At 47.1% G+C, this 25897-nt stretch overlaps 1 protein-coding gene across 1 annotated transcript in view; it reads right to left on the bottom strand.

Moving 5' to 3' along the window:
- Positions 1–25897, bottom strand: part of UBE2O (ubiquitin conjugating enzyme E2 O) — a 61790-nt gene that overhangs the window by 4985 nt on the left and 30908 nt on the right. Inside the window, exons 2-17 of the mRNA XM_021541698.2 lie at positions 23853–23912; positions 18718–18828; positions 17963–18060; positions 16457–16520; positions 14645–14788; positions 13969–14078; positions 13017–13167; positions 11737–12239; positions 8839–8993; positions 7830–7942; positions 6639–6764; positions 5539–5628; positions 2601–3258; positions 1590–1726; positions 895–1098; positions 179–236 (exon numbers count right to left, since the gene is read on the bottom strand). Of these exons, the coding sequence (XP_021397373.2) occupies positions 179–236; positions 895–1098; positions 1590–1726; positions 2601–3258; positions 5539–5628; positions 6639–6764; positions 7830–7942; positions 8839–8993; positions 11737–12239; positions 13017–13167; positions 13969–14078; positions 14645–14788; positions 16457–16520; positions 17963–18060; positions 18718–18828; positions 23853–23912 (2782 nt within the window). The remainder of the gene's footprint in view (positions 1–178; positions 237–894; positions 1099–1589; positions 1727–2600; positions 3259–5538; positions 5629–6638; positions 6765–7829; positions 7943–8838; positions 8994–11736; positions 12240–13016; positions 13168–13968; positions 14079–14644; positions 14789–16456; positions 16521–17962; positions 18061–18717; positions 18829–23852; positions 23913–25897) is intronic.

Genomic DNA, 25897 nt, shown 5'->3' with positions numbered 1-25897 from the left:
CACCTGCTTCCACTGCTCAAGCAGAGAGATAAGGACACTGCTTTGTCCAGCAAGGTGAGACCAAAAGGCAGCACTAGCCCAGCTGGGGTGGCAGACCCCAATTGTATGCCCCCCATAAACCAACATCCCTTCCTCCCTCTGCCTTTTCTTGTCCCACAGGCTTGGCAGGAACATTTACCTTGGATGGAGATGAGTACTTGAAGGAGACTGGATTTACTGGTCCACCTTTCTGTCCCCTGAAATGTAAACAGAAATATGTTAAAAGGCTGAAGCACCATCAGTTTGCTCTGTGACTATTGTCAGATGAAGTGAGAGGCCCCGTTTGTTCTGCATTCCTGCTGCTGATATCCTGTGGCTCACGGCAGGAACCAGGAACTGACTCCAGGAGCACGTGATGTGCTGGTGTCCCAGCTCAACACATCTCTCCGTTATTTTTTTACCAGCACCACACCCCCCCAGGCCAGTTCTGTCTGGAACTGTGTAACCTTACACACCAGCCATCAGTTCCAACCCCTTCCCAGCTGCCCTGTCCTGCTCAAAACCTATTTCCCTGGCTCTCCTCATTCCAAGTCTCCAGCTGGACTTTGGACCACGCTGCATGATTTGTCCACAGTGTGGAAGACAGAGCCCTAGCCCATAAGCACACCCCATGGTGGTGTTGGCATCTCTGCTATGGCTGGACTGACCATAGACTTCTCACTGAGGAGAGGCAGTTGAGCCACATACAGACCCAGAGAAAGCCAAAACTACACCAGTTATCTGCTCCAGATACCTCAACCAGTGCCCAAAGCCCAAGCACCACCCAAGAGAGAAGTCAACCAGGTCTGGTAGGAAGTGACTTGTTCCAAAAGCAGCCCAGCACAACCCCTGCTCCCAGGTGGAGGCCAGCATTACCTTGCCTATCCAGGTCCCCAGGAGGCTGACACACACTTTGCCATTGTCGTACAGGTTGGGATTCAGCCTCCCACTGCACTGGGAGAGGTAGCGGAACAGAGGTGGGACAGCGGGGTAGATGTTGGGGAGCTGGATGTCAAAGAGGAAGAGGCCATCTTCGTAGGGTGTGCGTGTGGGCCCTTTGATAAGTGCTGAGAAGAGATCCTGTGGGGAGAGGCAGGAGGTCAGGCACTGGGAAACACTCTCTTACCCTGGCAGAGCTTATTTACAGAGTGGGGATGTGATTGACTTGGCCCTTTCAAGTGTCAGCTCAAGCAACACATCTCAGGGCACCTTTCCCTGCCAAAAGTTGCACCCTGAGAGCAAAGTGAACCTTTGCAATGGAAAAAGAGCTTTGAGGAGGGCCAAAAATCCCAGATTTACTCCCTGCTGACACACCCCCTTGCTGGCTGCCCACCTGTCTTCCCACTCAGCACCCAGAACAGGCTCCCTGCAATCAGCAGCTCCTTTTTTGCCACCCTGACTCAGGGAAAGCAAAAGCAGCCATTTTGGGTAATTACAGCCCTGTTTCACATGATGCACACATTCCTGCATCTCTAATGCAAAGGATTAGAGCTAAGCAGGGAATTCCAAAGACAGGGATCTGGATGCTAAGCCCAGCACTACCACAGAGGCATCTGAGAGCAGGCACTTGCCATTCGATCCTCGAAGGTTTTCACCATGATGCCATCGGGCAGGGAGGTGGCCAGCAGAGCCATCTCCTTCCGCACGGTGCTAAAGAACTTCTTGGCTTCTGGAGGCTGGAACTCCATTTTCTTGAAGGCATGGGAATCTGTGGGACAAGGAAGACAACAGAATTACAGCTTGCCTTTGGAAACTGCCACAGGTTCCTTGTGAAGGCAAATCTACCCGTGTGTAATATGCATCATGTGGAAGAGAGGAGTCAACTTGCTTTGGTGCTGAGCCAGGAGAGATTATTTCTCACACAGCACAGCAACCACAACCTGCATCTCCTGTTCTCACTGTCCCACACAACGCTGTGGCCCAGCAAGGAAGCTTGTCTCACAGCTGGGACAATCCCACAGAGCAATGGAACTTTCCCTACCAAACCTAAGCACAGCTCCCCATTTTCCCTTGCCCACACCTGCAGCTTCACAACAGTCTGGCCACCTTTCCCACCCTGGTTGGAGCACCTTGGGCTCCACTGCCACCAATGTTCCACACAGCCAGATGATCTTTTTTATCTCTGGCCACTAACACTGGTGCCAGTGAGTAAGGAAACCCACTCATCAAGGACACCCAGCACAAGAACACCAGCTGTTTTTGCTCTGCTTCTCAACCAATTCAGCCTTGGAAAAAAAAAAAAAAGCCCGAACAAACTCTGCAACTTGCAAGGAAATGTCTGCAGTGGAAAGCAACTGATGTCTGCAGCCCTCCAATGTTAGTCACCACCATGGGAAAGAGGGAAGCACACTTCTGGGGCTTGGGAAGGTTCAAGAGTGCCTAGAGATGCTATCTAAAAGCCATGCTTAGGTCCCAGAACACACTGTGCTACAGAAGTTGGCTTAATTTCTCTTCTCTAGTTAATGAGCTATGAAAAGGACTAAGAAGAAGAGAGGATACAGAATCCAAAAGGTTTGAGGCAAAGGTTTTGGATAAAGAAACACTGCAGGAGAGCAGGGAATGACCGAGTATCCCACACTCACCTGGAGCATACTCCAACACAGAGAACACTTCTCCCTTGGCACTGGTGAAGGTGACTCCAGGCTTCCCTCCACTCTGCTGGCAGAGCACTGGTGTCTCACTGGGCCACTCTGACCTCACTGGTGTCTGTGCCTCTGCTTTTTCTTCCTTCTTCTCTGTCTCTACCATGGCTTCCATCTTTTCCTCCTCAGCAATAGCTACATTATCCAAAGTCTTCTTTAGATTTTCCTGCAGCTTTTTAATGTCATCCAAGAACTTCTTCTCTCGAGTGGGTTTTTCCAGCTCCACAGTTGGGGAGGTGGGAGAGCCAGTCAGCAGCTGCTCCACAGTCATATTTTTCAGGCTTTCCAAGATCTTGATGGCCTCCTTTAGTTCCCGGAAGCTCTTTGGGGCTCCATCCTTGCCAGCTTTCTCTGTAGCAAGATCTGCAACTGCCATAGCCACAGCTCCCTGGACTTCTTGTTCTACTTTTTTCACCTCCTCTGCTGCTGGTTCCTCAGGCTCGAAGTCCTCAATTCTTGGGTGGTCATCTTCCATGAGGCCATTATCTGTCTCCCAGCTGTCACTTTCATCCTCCCACTCTGAGGATGCCCCGCTGGTGCTGCCGTCAACAGAATCATAGTCTGACTCCTCAATTTCTGATTCAATATTGTACAAGTGCTAAAGGAGAGCAGAATTACATGAGACTTAGGCTGAAGCACAGTTTTAGCTGTTTTTAAAAGTAAGTAATGAGAAAGGAGTTTCCGTTTGGAATTGGTTGGGCTGTTTAAACCCATTCCATCTCTACTGGCACAGATTATGAAGCCACACAGTCCCATCCTCCACTTTTCCAACTATGGCACTGGGGGTAAAACTAGGGCAAGTTCTAGATGGGCTGCAGTCCTTCCAGTGTCTGGGATCCAGCCCTGGAGTGCAGGCAGGTGCCCCACAGCTACCTGGACGCCCCAGGGTTTCAGAACACAGAGCTCAGAAAGTATTTGGTATCACGTGAGGAGTTGGTATTTCTGGTCCTGCTTCTGCACCAGCAACTGTGTTGGCACACAACCCTGGTTTGGCTGCCTCCACACTCTGTCCTTCCACAGAGACAATGCTGGAACCAGGAACACATTCCCATAGCAGCTCTCCTCTCCCATGGCATGCAATACTTGCCAACAGAGCCTTGCTAGGCTGCTTTAGCTGTTATAAGTGGCTACTGCTTAAAATTCAGCTGGGACAATGGAGCCTCACCCAAGCTGCTGAATAAGCTCTTACATAAAATGCTCTCTTCCTTCTCACTACTGGAGGCTGAACACATCCCCACTGCATCCAGCCTCACCTCCTACAACTTGCTTTTGCACATGCTGCATCTCAGGAGGTCTCTCTGCAGAGGTTTACAGACCTCCTCCAGCTTTAAGCACCAACACAGAACCAGGGAAGCCCTTTACAGGGCTGTGTTTGCAGTGACAAGATGGGAGCATTTTATCCACAAGCTTCTGATACTTGAGTGACAGCCCAAGAATCCTATTAATCTTGCAAGATATGACCCCAGAGGCTAAAGCACAGGGACCCTCAGTCATCTTGTCAAAGCCTTCAATGAACCAGCACTGTTGAGCCAGTCCTGTGCCACCCGGAGACAGGCAGGCAGCAGAGGTTAGCTGGGTTCAACACAAGTGACTGCAGGCATGAAAAGCCATCAAAACTCACTGCCCTCAAAGCTAATCCAAATCTGAGTTGGAAAGTTAATTAGCCTGTTATGCCATCTTTATTTTTAGAGCTGTGAAAAAGCACCCAGACAGCTCGTCTCTGGGCACATGGTCAGGCATTGATAAATCATGGTTTTACCAACTGATAATTCATGCTTCTGACATTTCCCTAACTCCCATAATTACGCAGAGGAGCAGAATCGAAGGGACTGGCGTGACACAGCAGGAGCTGCTGCAGAGCCCTGGCACTGCAGAGTGAGAACAGCCCTTTGTGGAGCACGCATCAGACCTCTGATTGTGCCTGTGATCCAAGCACATGTGACAACGGGGAAGGGAGACAGCAGCCTGCTTTGTACGCCCCAGTCCACTGCCACAGTGCAGGCATTGACTATTCTACTGTAATTAATGCAGAGCTGCTTGGTTTAGAAAGGAATCTTGCTCAAGTACATTGTCCTTGCTAAGGCATCTCTGCAGTGGAGGCAGTGCTTGCTCTGTCAGTGACAGAATGGGACTCTACAGCTGTACCTTGTTTTGTATCTTTAGGCTGTCTGCCTTCATTCCAGGCAACAAGAAGAGAAGACGTGGGATGAAACTGTATGAGGAGTAGCAAGTATGAGTACAAGACATTACAACAAAAGCCTTAAAAGAACTCCAGACAAATCAGCAGGGTGCAGTGGATTAGCAGTGTGGCTGTATCTGTATTTTTCAGCTTGCACTCAACCCTTTCCCTCCCTGCCACGGGCTAAGATTTGAGTCTGATCCCTAGGTTAGCTAAGATGACAATCTGTGGATCTGGCCCAGCTTCTGGAGGAGTTTCTTTAGCGAAAACCCCACTATGGTGGCATTTCACAAGAGAGAACATGCAATCATCTTTTGGCAGTGCCCTGATTGGGCTATGCACTAACCCAGGCTCCAGTCAGAACCGATGATCCCTGAGCTCTGCAAAGCACCAGGTGCTGGAGGCCAGGAGCAGGGCTGTGGGCAGAGCTGGGAGGCACTTGTGAAGACAAAAAGAGCCTGTCCAGGCTTTCCTAATCACTACATTAGAGAGCAGTTATGACCAACTAGTTATCCAGACCCCCTGACAAAAGGATTTGCTTGTGATAACAGAACTGGGAAGCCACCCTATCACATGGGACTGCACCAATCAACAAGAGTCCCTCAACCTGGTGAATCTCTCTACACACAGGATTTAAACCCACATCTTGTCACTCAGCTAAGAATTACAGTGACATTGGGAACTGGAACAGGACCCCACCTGAGGCAGAATGATAGTCTTGGAATTGTCAGCCCACACCACTTCCACCTTGCTGCTGACATCCACACGAGCCACCTGTCCAACCGAAGGCTGTGGAGACAAAAGTGGCTTGTCAGTCTCTTTTCTTCCCCAGTGCAGAGCAGGAAGGATTTGAGAAACACATTCCCCAGCTGGAGAACCACCTAGAGCAACACCTGCATTCTACATACAGAAACCACACAGCTCTGCCATGGAGGTGGGGAGAACTCTTCTCCACAAGGAGCAGGAGTGCTGGTCTGGCAGGAGATCCTGATCTTTGGCAGGAGCAGTGGCCTTTCAGTGCCAACAAGGGACAGGTTTCCCACGGAATGGGGGTGCCCTCTAGTGGGGTGCCCTCAGCCCCCCAACACCAGGGGCTCCTCAGAGAGCACAGGCATGAACAAACAAGCCACAGTCTTGCAGGGTGTGCAGGCAAGGAGCACCTTGCCCTGCAGCAGGTTATTTAGGTCAGCTGAGCAGGCTGGGATGTGTTTCGTGCTGTAAGAGCCACACTACACCTTTTAACACTCTTTTAGGGCAGCAGGCTCAAAAGCTGGAGGTACCTCCAGGGGTATATAATATGTGTATATATATTATGTGTATATATAATATGTATATATATATAATATAATATAAATTGTTCCTTCTTCCCTCAAGGAAATCAATCAGCTCAACAAAATTAACATGAACATAGCTCAGTTGTCATAGGTGAACTCCAGTCTTCTGCTGCCAAGTGAAACTGGTTTCATGACAAAATCACCTCATGGTTGCTCAGGGGCCCACAGAATATCCCTTTATTACAAGTTACTCTGAAATCCTAAGCAAGAGCTCTATGAAAAGCCCTCAGGCATATGTTCAGTTCTTGTCTCAGCTTCACTGCTCTCCTGCAGACTGTCATCAAGGTCAAAGGATTTCAAGGTTGCGTCTCCACCAGACAGAGCTCTGATGCGTTACTCACGACAGCAGGGGACACCAACACAGAATCGGGAAGCTAGGGAGTTTATTTAGGATGCCCATGCGGGGCCCTTCCTATCAATTTTTCCAAGTGAGTGCACCAGTAGCTGGTGACACCGTGGACCCACCTCGTCCTCCTTGGCCGCGGCGCCGTCGGAGTTGCCGATGCGGATGACGATGTCGGTGGTGCGGAAGCGAAAGTCGGGGTGATCGGCGATGTCGTACACGCTCACATCCTCCTCCTCCCCGATCAGCTGCACCGAGACACAGCGCAACAGTCGGCCCCACGAGGCTGCACTCGCCCCCAAACACGCCTTCAGCCCTCCAAAGCACTCTGTGTTTTATTTGATCCCCTTTCAGCTGCTCCAGCAGCCTGCAAGGGGCTGCTGCTGGCCTTCTTTGTCACCTCATCCAGTCACATGTGGATCAAGGCACAACAATGAATGGAAGCAGGTATTTTGTCTCATCTGCTCACCTTCACTTTTACCTCACCATGACAAGGAGATGTGCAACCACAGTGTTTTATTCCCTTCTGAACATCCATATTTCTCAAAGCAGTTCACTGGGGCCCAAAGGCCAAGAGTTTACTTTTTTGAAATTATCCAATGCAACAGGGAGCATATGACAAAAAAACTTGTCATTTAATGGGAAACATCTTTTCTTTGATTTCTCCTGGAGAAAGAGAGCTAGGAGCTCACGAATTATGAGGAATAAGTGAAGCACAACCCCAGGCCAGACGCATGTTCTGCTTCTGCATGTGAAAGCCCTGCTCAATTACGACGATGAGGCCTGGCAGGCTAAGACAAAGCAGTGTCAAGGCCCCCTCTCAGCTCCAACTAGACTGCAGTCTACCAAGACTCTGGAAAATACAGCATTCCTACAAATCCCAAGAAAAAGGCATTAGGGTGACTATGGGCAATAGTACCTGGCAGAGGCAAGCACAACAAGATGCAATAGATTGATCCTCTTTCTATGAACCATGCAAAGATATGGGGAGGAAAAAATTCTCATAGTAAACTCGATAAATCAATTGTCTGTGACAACTTCAGCAAAAATATTCACCCATACCAGAACCCAGTGATACCATGGGATGTAAATTATCTGCCTGGTCTTTGCCACCTCACAGGTATCTACAAATATGAAGTGACATCACCTCCAGCTAAGTCTCCCAGGCCCATAAGCACTGTTCCCTTCCTCAAGGACACACAATCAATGCAGAGCTGATTTCCAGGCTTATCTGTGTTCATCTGTGAGGTTTGTGTTATTTTGTGGCTGCTTGGTCTTTGCTGGTTGCAGCAGGCACTGGCTCCTGCACTTACCTCCACATCATCTCCACTGGGTTTCAGCTTGAACCACTTCACCACACAGGTACGGCCGATGTGGTCCCCAGACTGCACCACTCCATACAGCCCAGGATCCTGGGAGCTCTGAGCTGTTGGTCACAATGGGAGGGAAGAAAACAGACAAATCAGGCAAAGGAGCACAGACTTTGCTCAGTGACTGAGGCTGTCAGCTCCTGGACTCTCATGGCTAAAGCCTTCCACTTGTGAATGGCATGAGGAAAAACACTTCTTCCTACACAGTGAGAACTGTTGCCAAACTAGAATGGTAGAGCTGGAGCTGATGGGTAACTTTAGTTTCCACTAAAGTAACTACACGTAACCCAGAAGACCAGTCAGACATTACTCATCAGAAATGGCCATATAAAACAGCCTCTCTTTATGCTAAGTCAACTTTCCTGCTTCCCAGCCTAAGTGTCTCCTGGTCCCCACTGCTGAGGGTCTACCTTTGCTAGAAAAGGAGCTGAGAGCCAGATGGCATCATCAATATTTCATATCCAAAAGCTGTAAGTCTCCTTGAACTTGTCCTGTGGCCCTCACTAGCATCACCAATTGGTTTGGTGAAGAAAAGGGATTGAAGAGGAGGCCTCTGGATCCCAAAACTCTCAATGAAAATAATGTGAGGGTCATGATAAATCAGCCATACAGAGAAAACAGCCTGAGGTAAGCTGTTTGCTTCTTCCCTCACTCTGGGACCAAGCTCAGAGGTGCTGGCACTTTCAAGGTGGGCAACTCCTGCTCAGCAGAAATACCGAAAATCTTCGTTTGGATCCTTGGTATTTATTCTTTCCACATCCTTCCTGTTGTCACAATTCAACTTTGGTATGTAAATAATGATTCTCTGCTGCCATTCCCACCAAGACAGCTGAATCACTGCTGTCCCTGTCAGGTGCCAACCCCAAGTGAGCACTAACAGCTACAGAGCAAATCAGGGGATCCAAACTCAACCATACACTGCAATTAAGAGCATTGTTCTGACACCCAATACCTCTTTTGTCCACCACAAAATCGCCAGGGCAGAACTCGTTATTGTCCAGGTGGTGGACAGGGATCAGCTCGTTGGAGCGGATGTTTGTCTCCACGGTGCCATCCTGCCACATCACGTCAGCTGAAGTCATCGTGGTCACCACTTCCACAGCAACCCTGGCAGCACACAAAGGCAATCAGTTACCAAAGGGAACGTCAGGGATCAAGATGGACCTCAGCAACACAAAGGTACACGGATCAGCAGGCTGGGAAGCGAGTCAGGAAACCCCACGTAGAACACATGGGCACAACTACACAGCAGGCTTTGTTTTGATGGGTTCTCAAGCCCTGCAGGTGTTACATTGCTGAAGGAGGACTGACTTTCCAGGGAGCTCCTGATGAGTTCACTTTTATTCCTAAGGAGGCAAATTAACATCTACTAGGACCCACTTTCTGCCCCTGACAGAAGCATGACAGGAGCTTCATATAGATTTTGAAGCTTGAGATCTTCTCCACTGGAGCACCTTCCAGCTCTGAGGAGTCTTTGAAACTAGAAGAACACATGACTTCAAGATAAATTATCACAGCCCTTCCAGAGAAGAGAAAAAAAAAAAACAAACCAAAACCACCAAAATAAAAAGAGGCTACACACTGAATGTAGGTAAAGCAAAAGGATTTTGTTTAAAAGAGAAAAATGTCCTTCCCAGCTGTTCAAACACATATGTGTCTCTGCAGCGCAGAAATGAAATCCAAACACACCACAATGGACCATATGCTGGTTCTCTGCTGTGGGGCTTGAGGAGGCAAAGTGCTTGGGGCAGGAGGGACAGTCTAGCTGGACACTCTTCTAATGAGCCCTCTGCTAATTTCATCTCTCCTACAGCACAGAACAAACCAAATCCTACAGAACAGAACAAACCAAATCCCATACTGGCTTTAAATTTTCCCTTTATTTTGCTGGCCAGGCCTTCCAGAATAACACAAGTGCTGGATTTATGTTGGTTTCAGAACCAAATCAGAAAGAAGATACAATAGGCAAATACAGATGTTTGCTCCCAGCCCTGTTTTTACTAATGTCAGAGAAATATTTTTAAATGGAAACAAGATAAAGTTTTTAGCAGGGCCAGCACTCAACAGTAGAAATTATCAGAGAAGGGTCTGTAACAGGCCAAGTGTGTGTGTGAAACACAACAAGATGGTTTCTGGGGGACATAGGACATATCTGGGGGACACAGGACACGTGCAGCTGAGGATTGGAGTGGAAAGGCTGTGCAAGGAAATGAGGCACTCTTGTCTGCAGTGGTGGCTTCAAACAAAAAATCAAGACTTGATGTTAATAAAAATCCCTGCATACCCTCACTAAAAGATATCCAGCAGTCTGTGTGCTGCACTGAGAGCTGCATCAGGTCACTCACTGATGGCAAAGCCACATGCTGAGCTGGCCCCTGCAGCCAGGCTGCCCACGAGCTGACACATCACATGTGGTGACCAAGTGCAGGCAGCCCAAGCACTCGGCATTTCTCAGCAGTGCCTGGCAGAACATCTCTGATGACCAGAGAAACATCTGATTCCTCAGCACCCCAGAGGAGTATTCAACAGCACTGGCCCCTCACACTGAGCTGTGCCCAGCTGCCACATGTTCCCTTCGCAGCATCAGCTGAGGGCTCTCAGTCTGTGCTGAAAAAGCCTCTTAACTCCTACTCTCTGTCATGGTTATCTCTGCATCTCCTTGCATGGAGCTGCCCTGATCCAGCATTGGAATTTCTGCCACAGGGATTTCTCCCCACTGCCTGTACGATACAGGGAGCCAGCAGGTGACCCAGCTAAGCTCTCCTTAGCAAAATCTTCAGTTAAACAGAGACACTCAGTGGGAGAGTGAGACATAAAGAAAGAACTGAGAATCCATTCCCAGGAACTCTACCACATACTCCCATTTTTTCTCACACTTGGATGCTGCACTGCTGGGCTTTGTGACCTTCAAATCTAATTTCTCCAGAACTTACAAGGACTACAAGAATCACTTACAGGCAAGGCTAAATACCTACAAAAAATGCAAATGAAGTTCGTGACATTCTCAAACTAGTGGATCTCTTGAGTAATCTCTGATAATGTCACTTTCCTGGGAGAATTCTCTCATGTTCTCTTGCACCAATTGATGCAGAATCTGGACACAACTAAGTAGACCAGTGAAGGCTGCAGACAGGCAGACCACCTGTCAGATGTCCTTGCATCCCATGAAAACAGTTTAAACATTGCTAAGTTAAAGGCCAAAACTGCTGAGATCCGGTTTTATCTAGAAATGGGCAGATACATGCAGTGCTCCCTCACCCAAGCTACTGAAATCAATTCCTCCAAGGCTCTCAAGGAGTGAGTGCAATTTATTCATTAAAAAAATCTAATATTAAGAAGTATACTGCTGGCAAGAATTGCAGATCTCTGCAGAGCAACAGAGACCATGGCAGCACTACCACCTGCCAGCTCAGAGCTCCATGCTGCTCTGGAGACAGCTCTCTAGGATAAGCTGTCCATTCCTAGCGTGGTCTGTCCTCAGCCTCTCAGCAGAAGCTGCCAATGAGGTAACCAATTAGTGTCATGTTTAAGCTGTGTGATCTTTATTCACCTCTTTCCCTGCACACAGAGTCTAGCAGAGCACAGATATGCTGTCAATGCCCCGAGGCACAGCTGAAATGGAATAGCATCAGTGCCAGGTCACATGGCCCCACTTTCATCAGGAGCTGGACTGAGACCAAGCTGATTCCACACAGGCCACTGCACAGTCATCACAAGGTAACTGCTATCAGTTATCTCCAGTTATAACCAAATGGTGCCCAAACTCCCTGAGTTCAGGTGGTGCTTTACAGCTGAGCACTTGGAAAAGGAGATTTTGGCAATTACACATGGGTGTAGAAACCCAGCTCACCTGTCTCCTGGCTTAAACTCTCGTGAAACCTTGGTCTTCTTCTTCTTGTGCTTCCGCTTCAAGTTTTTGATGGAAAGAGGGATGCTCTTCTTGCGGCAGGTGCCACTGCCACTCTGGGATGAGGCAGTGGAGCTAGCAGAAGAGGTGACAGAACTGGTGTCATCAGTGTCATCAGCTGCCTCATCATCAGCATCCTGCTCCATGGACTGCAGCCGGTAGTCAGGCAGGCCTTCCTCCTTCAGGAGAAAGGGAGGCTGCTGCTGCCGTGCTGCTGTTCCTCCTTTCTCCTTCCCCGTTTCCCCAGGCTGCTCCTCTTTTCTCTCCCCAGGACTTGGTGCACTGTTGGAAGAGTCATCCAGGTCACACTTGGATTCAGGTTTAAGCTCTTCTGATTTTTGGTCAGCAGATGCAGCAGACTCTTTGTCAGGGGTTTCACTGGTGCCCTGAGACTCCGGGGAGCACGACATGATCTTCACGATCTGCTTCTTCAGCAGCCGTCTCACCTGGAGAGAGCAGACGTGGGTCAGACCCGTGCCTGGACACTCCTCAGGCTGCCAGCCAGCCTGGGGAACGCTCAGCTTTGTGCAGGGAAAAACAGCACCCATGGGACTCTACAAATTTCACCTGCACCAGACTGCTCTGCAAACCAGCCTCTCAGAGTGCTCTGCTCAGGAGCAGCACTGCACTAGCCCAAGTAAAGTGAGCTTTGCTCCTTCAGCTTATTTTAACCATGTATTGAGCTATTTTGTTATGGAAGGTCACAAGAAGCTGCACAAGTAAATCCATGTAACATGCATGGACATGCAGAGAGGTCACTATCTACACACTGATGACATCCTGTTATTCTAGGAACACCCAGGCTCTACAGCCAGAAGGTACAGACCATAGCATGACTCAACTGGCCTAGGAAGCAAAAACAACTTCCCCGTTTTACTGTAGCAAGGATTTAACTGAACATTTCAGCTCCATGAGCATGCTAAGGAAAACAACATGTGTTTAAGTCCCAGCTGGCACAGGACACTTGACCCCTGCAAGGTGACACTTCTGTGCTGAGGCCCTGTTCATGTTCTCTCAAGGTGTTAACTGCATGCTTCACCCGGCGTGGTCAGACTGCTCCACAAGGTGACTTCCCTGCTGGCAACAACAAGCCATTACTCTTCACAACCACTTCAGGAGTCACATTTCAGACCACATGACTACCAGGAAAAACTCTGCTTTAAAAGCCACAGTGACCACAAATGCTTAGAGAAGTCAATGCCTCCCTCAACCCCTCAACTCACCTTTTTGGCTACTGATCCTTCACCCAGGACACAGTTCCTCTCTGGACATTCACAGGTGATTTTCGCAGGTTCCACTTTGTCTGGGAACACGTAGAGGCACCTTTCCCCAAGCTGCCTTTGGGCATGGTCAAAGCACCCCAGACGCTTTACCCTGGCAGAACAGGAGAGCTGTGAGCACAGAGCAGTAACATAACCCAGCAGTGCCCAGAGCCTTCACAAGGCTGGCACGGCCTCAAGCCAGCAGTGCTGCTGCAGGGGTGGCAGAGCACCACACCAAATCATTTCCAGGCACACAATTCTACAGAAGAAGGGGGAATCTCACCAGGGACTGGGTGGGGATACAAAGGGTTTGGGCAGGACAAAGACACTCCTCTCCCTGTAGCTCCCCGCTTCCCCCCAGAGAGAGCTGCCAAGAGACATTTGGGTTTTTTTGCTTTAATTTGAGAATTGCTCCCCTCTAGTGCTGGAGCTCCAGGCAGAGCCCACACTGACAGTGGTGCTGCTCATCTGACTTGTCTTTTTGAGCTTTCCCAGCCCATTCCAGCAGCTGCAGCCTGCAGAGGGCACCAGCCTCTGCCTGAGCAGCAGCCCGGGCTGCAGCCGCACCCCTGAGCCCCACCCCTGACACACACGGAGCTGCAGCCTGCTCCAGGTCGAAGGACAAGGGAAGAAGGAAGCTGCTGCCAGACACCAGTCTGTGCACCTGCCAGCTGGAGAGAACTTGGCATTAGCAGGATGCTTGCCCTCGTGCTGGTAACTCAAGTGTCTGCTAAACTAATTTGGAAGTTGCTCTCTCGTATTTTTGAAGGTCTGGGATATGCAGGCATGCAATGTGGAAAAGAAAATCCCGCTGGAAACAGCAGCATTGTGTCTGTTCACTTGGTAGGCCTGTCACCCACAGTCTGCAGGGCCTGAGTGCTGGGAGTGAAAAAGGGTTTTCAAAGGATCTCACCTGGACAGCTTCTCCTGGCTGATTATTGAGGGAGGAGGGCTCACACTGTCAGTACCTCCAGGACAGAAGCTCTTAGTGATCCAAGTAACCTTTAGTTCTACCACCTGTACCTATAATGTAGTGATAGAAGAGGCAATTACACATTTCAGAGACTTTCCCAGACCAGTGTCTCAGATCTGAAAGTTTATGTACAGGAAAATGTAAACCTGATTTTATCATTTAATATGGGCAAGTGAAGCTTCACCACATCCAGGACAATCACAGTGCCCCCACAGCCTGACCCCTGACAACAGATTTTACAGCTTTTATCTTCAAGGAAAGACAAGTGACTTGTCTTTCCTTGACAAAGCAAAGAATCAGCAATATTTCTCCCTTTTTGGACAGCATGCAACATTAAGTTTCAATAGAAGATGTGATCCTACTGCCCTAATGATCAGCAGTACTGCCCTCTGAGTGTGCTGACACATGATTACTTTCCAGGGTGCCAGCAGGGACCCTTGCTAGGATGCTAAAAAGTCCTGCCAGTCCTCAGTGAGAAATTTGTCACCTCAGAACACCACAGCCACAGCACATTTGCTCTTGGGAGGTTACCATGGCAAGCTGACTCTGCTCCAAACAGCCAGCCAGGGACCATGCAAGGCAGAAGGTGGCCATGTGTCAGGGTATCAGTCCTTACCTCTTCCACCACCACTCTGAACTTGCTCTTAGTGCTCAGAACAGGCTTCACACCTGAGAGCCACTGCACACTGGAGAACACTTTAGATGGCCCGATGAGGACTTGTCCAGGATAAAAACCATATGAATCATCAAAGAAGAGACCCTGTGGGAGAAATGGAGGGGAGAAAAACAGCATAAAGGACTCTAAGATTTAATATCCCAGCATTTCCCTTCCACCTTTTGTGATCAGTAAAATTAACTACAAAGGTAAAGTCTGCAAGATGCCCATCTCCTGTATCTTGTCCTCTCCTGAAGGCAACCCAGCAGTTCCTATAGCAACCTGCTCTGTCACATATCCAAACAGGACCAGGACTTGGTGCAGGAGATGCAAAGGTACTTGCAAGAAACAAAAGATGCATATTTCCACACTCTCAGTAACAAGGTAGCCAAGATCAGCAGGGCAAGGACATCTCTCTCTTTTCCATGCTCTAATTCAAGCACCTGTATCTTTCAGAGACAAAGGATGTGTGCCTTCACTCCTCTGCTTGTCAAATTTAATATGTAAGCATTATTCTTGTCTCAGGTGGATTAGTTAATATGACAGTTCTTTGAAAACAAAAACAGGACAGTAAACACAACAATTGCTTTCCTAGAGCTCCTTCCCACTGATACTGAGATTCAGAGTGTGGGGGCAGACAGAGCAGTTTAGGGTAGATAAAATACTGAGCATAAAACTGCACTGAGTCTTGTAATTTGTCAGAGGTGATAAGAGCAGTGTGACACAATCTAAGTCAGGTAACCATCTAACAGCAATTCTGAGCACAGGATCAAGAGTAACACTAATTCAGCCCAAACTGTGACTCCCCAGAGGACTCTGTACACTTTAAAGGCAGCCTGACTCAAGCCATCTCAAAATTGGGTAACCAGAAGCTAAATGTTGCTACAACATCCATTTAAGCAAGCAGAAAACACACTGAACAACCCAAAGTAGCAGAGACTGAGGTATTGGAGAATATCGAGTGACAGAGCACTCCTTTTCTGTACAGAGCAAGAAAACCACAGCAGCACATCCTATTGAACTGATATTCCATTTACTCTTCGACAAGCTGGCATCAAGTTTTAGCAGAAGTGCAATTTTAGATCAAAGGGACCTTTGCTTTCAAGGCTGGGAAGGATAAGAGCTCAGTGCTTTGCTAGTTCCTAAGAATCACACGTCATCCTCTGTCATCTCCCAGCACTGCTGCCAGCAGTGCAGCAAGGCCCTTTGGAAGAACAAGCAAGCTGTCATCAGCCTTTGAAGGTGAGAGAGGTTAGATCCCATCACACTGCAAACCGTTTTACCCAAAAGCAAGCAAAACCTTCCCTGCCACATGATTTGGAAAATGCCAGTATGGTGGCAGGTCTCTGTTCAAAAAACACCATGGACTGCAGTAACAAGAGACATTCTCTTACATGACCTGAAAACCTGCTTCTAGCAGAGCACCTGTTAAACAAAACACCTTTTTCCAGAATAGGAACAGTTTTTAAAAGCAGTAATTGAGTAAGAGCCTTTAGAAGCACATGCAGATAGGAGTAGTGAGGGAACTGCCTGACACCAGCCAGTGGACAGTGTGTTACACAAGTTGCTTACAAAGAAACCAGTTGGATGTATCAAGTGTAATACCTCCTCAAACCCTGTTCATGACTAACATCACCTTTAAACTGTTACTGTAAGTGGTAAATTCTCAGGATTAATAAATGCCTATGAATTTTGCCTTCTCCCTCCCTCCTGCACAAAAAGTTTCCAAGGCAAAGTTGATCAAAAGGACTCTCAGGAGAGCCAGCATCTCACCGAGTCACTGACGTGGGGACAAACATCATACAGCTTGGCTCCATCTTCTGTGCTCATGGAACACCTGGAAACACACAAGAGACACATGGTCACATTTCCAGAGCCATCCACCCCAAAAGCCAACAGCACCCAAGGAACTGACACTGCCTGAGCAGCTCTGGCCATGCACCCAGCAGTGTGTCACTGAGCTTTTATGGGCCAGAGAAAAACTGGTTATAGACAAGCTGTAAAAGCATTAAAGGTATCTAAAGATCCCATTCAACATGTAAAAAAAACCAAGCTAAATAAGGCTGGGTACTGGACAAGAGCTGTCTGCTGCAGAGGTCCCATCTGTTACTCACACCATGCTGGGACCTAAAGGCAATTTGGGCATATTTCCTTTAATAATAGCTTCGTTTCCAGAATAAGTTCTGGTGGCATTTCAAATGATTCATTAGGAAGAGGTTTAGCAAGCAGTACTTCACTTTACAGAGCTGTGCAGGAGCTGGTACAACATTCCAGGCAAAGTTTTAAATTGCACCAGTAACTGCAGGCATTACAGATAGATGTGTGGCTATTTTTCTCTCCTAGTTTAACACAGACTAAAGAACATTCCAGCCTGGGTTAACTGCACAGTAACACAGTCAAACTCTCAGATGCATCCACCAATCATCTGCTACAGCTCCCACATTAGTCACTTCTCTTAGACAGACTCAGAGCTGGCTGCAGGACTGGGGATTTGATTGTTGTGTTTTAAACATCAATGTCAACATTCAATTTACAAGACAGATGGGTTATTCCCCAGCTGCCAGGCCCATAAGCCTCTTGGCCCTCCACTGGTTCCTTCCTTGCCTTGCATCAAGAGTTTGTTAGATAAGACAGGCCTCAGTAACAGAGAATATAGTAAATCCATGAGGGTTAACAAAAAAGTCACTGTCTCACATGCAAGAGAAACAGAATTCAGATCCTTCTGCTGGTTTTGCAGAAATTTCACCACATATTTCTTTCAATATCTCTGGTTAAATCTTTCTCTAGGCTTTGGATTGTGTTTTCATTTTTAAAAAATTCAGTGTTCTATCTTGGGTAACTTTTTCATCTTTGATAAAAACCACTAGCTGCAAGTTTCCACCATTTCACAGACCCTTTTTTAAGGAAGAATTCTCCCTGCATCTCGGTGAAGTTATACTCTCCTACTGAGAAATAGTCTAGAACAACCACCCATCTTAAACAGCTAATTTGCAGAGGAGAAACACAGTTTAAAGACCCATGTGCTTTATTTCTGGAGCACTGATCTGCTGGGATTGGAAAAAAATTGTCACTTTTCAGACTACAGCTTTTCCAGAGGGTTGTCAATGAATCTCAATGTTTTCAGAGAAAGAAGTATCCTCTTGCTCTACATCTGAAGATCATGCAAGCAGATAACTTATCACTATGTAAATGAAGCCCAAACTGTTTCTTCTTCTTATAAAACAGATCAGGATTGTGAAAACCAGGGGGGACAGTTTTCTACAGGAAGAAGAGAAGTACCTGGCTCCATTGGAGAGCTTGAGGATGACCTGGTTCTTCAAGTCATAGACCTTGCCCAGCCAGCAATCATAAGCTATGTAGTCACCATACATGAAAGGCTGTGATGAAAACAAGAAACAAAACTTTAATTGTTGTAGCCAGAGCCACTTTTATCACTCAGGCTAATTTTTCATCCCAGAGGAGCTCATATCCTACTATCTTGCTGCAGGTTGTGGCTTGGGATGCATTATGACATCCCTGCTCTTCACTCCCAAATTTTCTTTATCTCAGAGGAAAAAGAACAATGAATTCCTACCCCACCTGGTCCCTGGAAACCAACTATCCACTCAGAGAGAAACAGATATGTTTGAGACTGTTCCAGCTCAACGAAAACATGCTTGACTCATTTCAGCATTTTTTATAGCCTGTTTAAACAGCAGTGGTGTCACAGCTCAGCAGCTCTGGGCCATGGGCTGCCCTGGTCAGGTTGCCACACCAGCTTTCCACACTCAGTGCAGGAGTTCCCACATAATTTAATGTCAGTCTAGCTCTTCAAGACAATTTGGTCTCAGCAATGTGATGAGAAACACAGAACAGATGGGGAGATGAGGAGATGCTGCATCATCTTCTGCTAGGGAGGTTTTTAAAATAAAACCCAACTGCAGATGCATCTTGCACAACATGGATGCTTCGCCTTCAAGAGAGACTTGAAGTCAGCAGCATCCCTCCAAACCAGCAGGCCTTGGCTCCCACGTGTATTTTGGCTGTGTTCTCACCCAGATATGCTGCAGGTCTTTGCTGTTGACAGGGTAAAGGATGCAGTTGGTTCCCACCAGCTTCACAGCACACTCGATGTTGACGTCAATTACGGTTCCACACTGACTGTCCTGAAAACACAAAAGGGAAAAAAGGTTTGTTACCTATGGAAGGTCCTACATACAAATGTATGTTTTGTGTACAAGTCAAAAGTTCAGAGACAGACTTCAAGACTAAACCCCTTATTATCCTTCAGGTCCTTGTTTTGCAGGGGCATTTCAAACACCATGAGAGATCAGAAGGTGAGATCACTATTACAGACCTGTAGTGTTTTCTTCAGTTAGAATCTGAAATAGCTGCTAAAACAAAGACTCCTACACCTGGTCAAATAAGACCATGCTGTATCAGGTGATTAGTATTTACTTGCTTTAAAATCTGCCTGGTTCCCAGCTCCACAGGGCCACTCTGCAAATACTGCCTTGAGTCAGCAAAGGCAGGGGCAGAACAGCAACAAAACAGAAATTCTTTAAAGCTGTTGTGACTTTAACTCACAATTTTGAAGGACATTATAAATAGTCTTTATTTTGTGTCATACTGAAAAAAAAATCTGGCACCTGTGGTCAAATTTCAAGGTTTGCAGCCAGATAATTCACAGTTGGTCTAATTATAAGATGGTCTGTCATTATCTCCCTCACTTTTTAACAAAGTTTTAATCTTTTTTGTCCCCAAGAAAAGAAGGCATGCTGTCAGGAGCCTTCAGGGGGCAGCTTGGCAGGGAGCACACAATGTGCACGTTGCTCACACATATGGTGGGGGCCTGCAAGGAAGGACTGCTAACCCAAACACTGTCAAAGGCAGCAGCTGCCCTGGCCTCCTGACAGCTGGGACGATCGATAGTCTTATTTATTAAAGACCACAAGTCCATTATCAAAGCTGACTGAGGGCCAGCATGACAGTTGCCCTGGTATGAGCTGTCCTTATCTCAAACATCAAGGACTCTGCTCCAGCAGGACTTGAGCACAACACTCAAAGGGGTTTATGCCCTGCAAGAAGTGGATTTGTTTGCTCAGTTCTGTTCTTTCAACCACGGGAAATGTTTAGTCAAGGCTTTCACTCAGAGCCCTGGGCAGCCCTTGTGGGAGTTCAAGAGTTTGCTGGTGCTCAACTCATTCAGCTTCATCTTGAGGACTGGCGAAGTTGGAGCAAAGACAGTCCAGGGTAATTCTTGGACAGACTGCTCAGCCCTTTTGGCTGGCTTGCTTTCCACCTGCCTGCTGCTAGCTCTTTCCTCACCCCACAGCAGCCCAGTGCCCTGCAGCCCCGAGGCTCCCAAGGCAATGGGACCAGGAGAGTGGGCTGCCCGAGGCAGAGCTGTGCCAGCATGCCCAGGAGGGCTGGGAGAGCCAGGCTGGCAGACCCCAAAGCAGCAGGGGCTCATTTCCTCCAGCTGCTCCACATATCACTCCCATGCCTTTCCAGAAGGGCTGGGAAGCACAGGGAGCCTTTCCCAGCTTCAGCTCCATTACAACAGACTGCAGCTAAGCTTGTTGCCTGCACAGGCTGCCAGGAAAGAGCCCAGCAGAGCTGTACCATCTCTCTCACCTGAAAAGGGTTGGCCAGAACTACTCTGGCTTCACAACAGCTACTGCCAGCACGATTCAAGCCGTGGGATGAGTGAGGCCTGCTCAGAAGTGGCACCTGCTCAACAAACCCACAGCTTCTGCAGGCTACAGCACAGCCACCTGCCCTGCTTCTCCTCCAGAGTCAGCTAAAACAAGTATACCCACACCATCCTCTGGCTGTGCTTTGCAGTTCAGGCCCTGCATTTTAGACTGTTTGCTAGTCAGAACCAAAAAACCCACCGGAAACAAATGCCTTGCCCTACACTGTGCATTTCAAGATTAATTTTTTTTCCCTTTATCAGCAGCCAACACGACAGCAGCTCTGAGACATGATACAATCCAACACCTGTGATTTCTGTGGATCATATTGTCTCCTTGTCTAAAAACCATTTAATGGATGGTGAAAATACAGCAAGCAATAAAACCAGGACTGGAGTGACTTATGTGCTCCAGCACCCTTCTGCCTGTTCTCTTAGAGTTTCTTCATGGAGAAGGTACCTGCACACCCTAAAGGTGCCTCCCACCTAACACAGCTGGGTGCTGTTAGTCATGGCCAGAGAAACAGGTTTAGATCAGCTTGCTTCTCCATCCAGCTATAAAATGCTTGAGCAAGTGCAGAGCCCTGTCTGTAGTTAAGAAAGCAGAGATCAATGTTGTGAGCAGCCCCAGGACCTACAGAGCTGTCAAATCACAGTTCTCCTCCCTCACCTGCCACTGTACCTTCCTTTATTTTGAGTTTACTTATTTCCCTGTAAAATGAAACATTAGCCTGCGGCAGAGGATGCAGATTTGCAGGCTGAGGGGTTCTGCTGAATCACTGAGTTTATAGCAGTGCTCAGCAGTGCAGTCCCAGAAAGAGACATTGCCAACTTGTCTCATCTTCCAGGGCAGGTCCTCGGCTGGGCACAGCTCAAACACCCCCATCCTTTCATTAGCTGATCCCATTAAAGGAGGGGCCAAATGAAACGAGCTGACATTTCACAGCTCTGTTACAAAACCCCATTTCCATCGATTCCAGCAGAACTGGAGAAGGGGGGTGACTGAACTGAGTGAGCAGAGCTGATGGCTTCAAGCCTCACTCACTCCACAACTGAGTGCACTCCCTAGACCTTGTTCCTACTTCTTCAGGTACCCTGACATCATGCACCACACTGGAAATACTCAGTATTTAAGCAGTGAATGGATTCCCTCCCCATCAGAAACAAGGCTTTGAGGCAGACCAACAAACTCCCATCCCAAAGTGCAGCAGCTCTGGAAACACAGTCATCAATCCTGTATCTTCCACCTCCCATCCTTCTACTCTTTCCCCCAGCACCCTCTTTTCTAATAACAGGATCTTTAAATCACCTTTATTCCTTTGTTTAAAAGGGACAGCATAGCCCAGAATCCTTTGAAACAACAAAATCCAGGTGTCTGACAGATTACAGACCCACTTCTTACCTTTTCCCCAGATTAGCATATCATCTGGAAAAATAACCTCTGCCACTTCTCCTGCTTCTCATCCAGCTGGATTAAGACTTTCAGGCCAACTGCATTCAGTGAAAATGATTTCATTTTATGCCTTTCCCCCTGAAGCAGTCTTTTCCCCCCACTCAGTGCTCAATGAGAAGCACATGGATTTTGAGTCAGCTCTCCTCTCTGGAGGAACAGAGGATTTCGAGTTCTTCTGGCTCAAGGTTAAAAACAAGCCCTTAGAGTGTGTTGAATACAGAATAAGTTCCACATTCTCCATTTGCCAGGCCAACTGGCGCAGGGCAACCATCCCACATCCTGAACTTGGCAGGCTGACACTTGCAGGTTTTCTATTTTAAATGCTCCTGTAATTTTTGGAATATATCTAAGTGAAGGCTTTCTTTGGAATAAAGGGAGTTTATTGTTTAATTCACCTGCACTAACATTTAGAAACATTTGAGGGTGAGGACATCCTCAGATTTGTTATGCTTTTTAATAGAGAAGAAATTAAGCTATAATCTCACCATTCCATCAATTAAAAAAAATGAAGTTAGTGGGCAAAAGGGTCAAGCAAATACCATTATTTAAACATGCAAACCAACAAAAATGAATGTGCAAGACAACTGCTGGGTACATATCTAGCAAAGCATGTGCAGCAAGCCAGGGGAGCCAATTTCTGCTCAAATGAGAATGGAAATTGCAAACAAAAGCAGCACATCCATGTTTGCCAAGAGGAGAACAACCTGCTGTCCTGAAAGCTTAAAATGACTTTAAGAAGCACTGGATAACAAACAGTTGAGAGACAGGACTCAAAGCATCCCCCTGAGTGAAAAGAACATTCTGACAGCTCCAGCTGTGCCAGGTACAACATTGTGAACAGTCTATAATTCCAGTTTCTACCTGTTCATTGTTTTGGATGAGAACTCTTTCATAAAGCTGCAGTTTTAGAAAAACATGTTAACTTCAAATTCCCATTTCAAACAACCATTAAATTTCTTAAGGAAATACTTTGCTTCAGCAATTTAAAAATTATTATTCAGGCTTCTCATTCCTTTTTTTTTTTTCTTTGTAATATGCTGTGAAAAAGGGAGTGGGTTTACTTTTATTAATTGACAAAAAAAGGCTTTATTTAAAAATAAAACCCAAAACAACCCAAACAAGCCTTCTCTATCCCTGCACCAGGCTGCACACACCATGTGGTGCAACTGCAGCAGTTAGTGGCCAGCTGCTTCCTTCATCACAGCCTTGGTAGCCACATTGCTGGAAGCAAGTCAAGAGAAGATAGAGGCAAGCACATGGCAGGGCCATATGGCTCAGGGTTAGAGGTTAGCTCCGAGCCACAGCACGAAACTGCCAACCTTGCTGAGCTCCGTAAGAGTGCACATCCCATCTGATCATCAATACTCAATCTCCCCAGTATTCCCTACATAAAACCCAAATCCACTCATCTCTGATAGGCACAAGTGCCATACAACTAGAACAGAGGGGCTGGGACATAGAACAGCATCCAGAAAGAGCAAAGGGAACCATTATCAGCTGCTGTTTAAGAAACAGCTTCTTTCTGTCAACCCAGCTGTGTTGGATGCACCAGCAGTGTTGGGTTTGCTGAATTTCTGGGAGAAGCTGGAAAAGATGCTACTTACTGTAGACTGAGAGGTGTGTCTGAAAATATTCCCTCCAAATTCTCTACCAGAGCACACAAAGAGGCAAAGGCAACAGTGGAACTGGGATCCGCCCCTACTCCAACCTCCCTGTTAGGTCTGGGAGAGGAGGTCCACAGTCCCCACATCTCAAAAGGATTCATGTAAAACTGGAAGAATGGCAGGGTAGACAGGTTTCTAGTCTCCTTCCCTGACCATGCCCAGGATTGCTTGCTCAGGAGACCTTTGCAGCTATGCAATGCAGAGAAGCAGCTATGCAGAATTCCATTTCCACTGAAGGCAGCTAAGTCTATCCAACACACAAAAGACAGAACATCCTCAAAACATTACTGTCCAATTCCATTCAGGCAATTTGGCCAGTCCTAGAAACCTATGCAGCAGTATCACAATCAAAAAGGGATGAAGAAAAAAAACACTTACACTGGAGCTCATGTGTCTGACCACATCTCGAGGGACCACTGAACGATCTTCAAGTTTCAGCTAAGGAGAGAGAGAGAGAGAGATTGGCTTTAGTGATGACCCCAGATGATACTCAGTCAGAAATAACATGACAAATACAAATGCACAGTATCCCAATCCTCCAGACTGAGGAGGATTGCAGCAGAGGCACTTCCATACACAGAGTTAATCCCATTGGCAGTTGCAAAATCCAGTTGACAGAACTGACATCCGCAACCAGGGGATCCATCCATGACTGCTTTAAGTCAGCAGACACATCAAAAAGGGTGCAGACGTTGACTCATTCATCCCCTCAAGTCTCCCTCTCCCTGCACCTCGCAGCATTTCCTACCCACATCCAGTCTATGTAGCAGCACATCACACCACAGCTCTGTGTCTCATCCTGCACTCTTTTCACCCAAGATACTCCCAAATATCTGTGGAAAGCCTGTTTGCCTTGGGACACATAAAACAAGGTTGTGTACAGTAAGAAGTCTGAGCTGGCAGGGGAATAGTTAACAAATCCACTGCAGCAAGCACTTGTCTTGAAAAAAAAAGGAAAAGAAATGGTTGTTTCTGCACTTAGAAGCTCTCAGGTACATGCAGGTAACAAAACATCCATAAGACCATGGATAAAGTCAAAGCACTGCTTACTCCAGCTCCTCCTAAAACACTTGCTGGCAAAGAGCTCGTTCTGGCAACAAAGGATGTGGTTGGACCACCTTTATGCACCCTACAGCAGCTCACACAGACCTGTGGGCACCAGGAGTGCTCCCGGAAAGAATGCATCATTTGATGAATCTCCAGTTATTAACCAAGTGATGTCCTTCCAAAAGTGGCCCTTCATCCAGCTGTTTCAGTGGCCTCAAGACTACCTGCAGGCTATTTCATTAAGTGTTTTCAACAAACTTAAAACTACAAAATGCAGCTGCCATTGAATACACTGGAATGCTACACAAGGGATGATGTCCTATGGGAAGCCACAAGATTGAACTCCAATTTCAGGCTTGTTCAGCCTCCCAGTAACTCAGCTAAAATCTCCCTCTGCTGAACAGGGAGAAGCCTCATCTGCATTTCAGTGGTCCAGAAGTTATTTGCATTGGTACATCACTGAGCCCTGCAAACACACTCATTACACACCCCATGAACCAGCAGGGACAGAGCCTCTCAAGTGTCACTTGCAGAACCAGCCGTGCCACTGCTGCTGCATTCCCAGCTTTTCCTTGCTCATCCCAGCCTGAACTCCACTGTGCTCTGTCAGCATTTCATCCTAACCCACTCCCTGGCTTACAGCCTGCTTTACTAAATTAGACAAATCTATAATTCAAGGACAAGATCTGGAATTAAACCAAAGGACCTGAGTATTTATCATCTTCTTGACTGGCTTTTTTTCAGTAAGAGAGGAAGAGACCCAGCCAGGCAGGCTTTTAGACCCAACTTCTGGAGTCAGAACCACACCAGAGTGGGAAACCTGAAGCCCACAGCACATTTCCAGATTGTAGAAGTGTCTTCATTGCCTCCCACATCCCACTGCGGTATATAGATAGACATCAATTTTTATAAAGTTTTCTAAAATTATTTGTTGAAGTAAGTACTGTATAGGCAGCCTCTTAAAATCCAGAATTAGGCTGCAACATTTACATTCCATTAAGTAGTCAAGCATGAGGAGCAGTTTGGGTACTGTAACTGGAGTATTCTTGCTGCACAGCTCCAAGTGTATGATGGTACTTTCATTTCAAAATGCATTAAGGCTTAAATTGATGCATTATGTTTCAACACACCACTCAGCCATACTGTTCCCTATGATGCAGCCTCTGAAGAACCCAGATCATTAAGATAATTCGATGTTACCCAGCAGCAGCAGTATCTTTGGGTTAGTCAATGCTGGTAAATCACAGAAGCTGTAAATCAGCAGCGTTCTCATTTTGTGATCCTTCCTCAAGAATATAATCATACCAATTCTTCCCAAAGCAAAGCATAAAACTTCCTCTACAGGGGGACTATATTTAACCTATTTTCAGATCTCT

This window comes from Lonchura striata, chromosome 19, assembly GCF_046129695.1.
Source record: "Lonchura striata isolate bLonStr1 chromosome 19, bLonStr1.mat, whole genome shotgun sequence".
NCBI lineage: Eukaryota > Metazoa > Chordata > Aves > Passeriformes > Estrildidae > Lonchura > Lonchura striata.
Note: the sequence above shows the minus strand (reverse complement) of the source record. Positions and strands in the feature narration are given on the sequence as shown.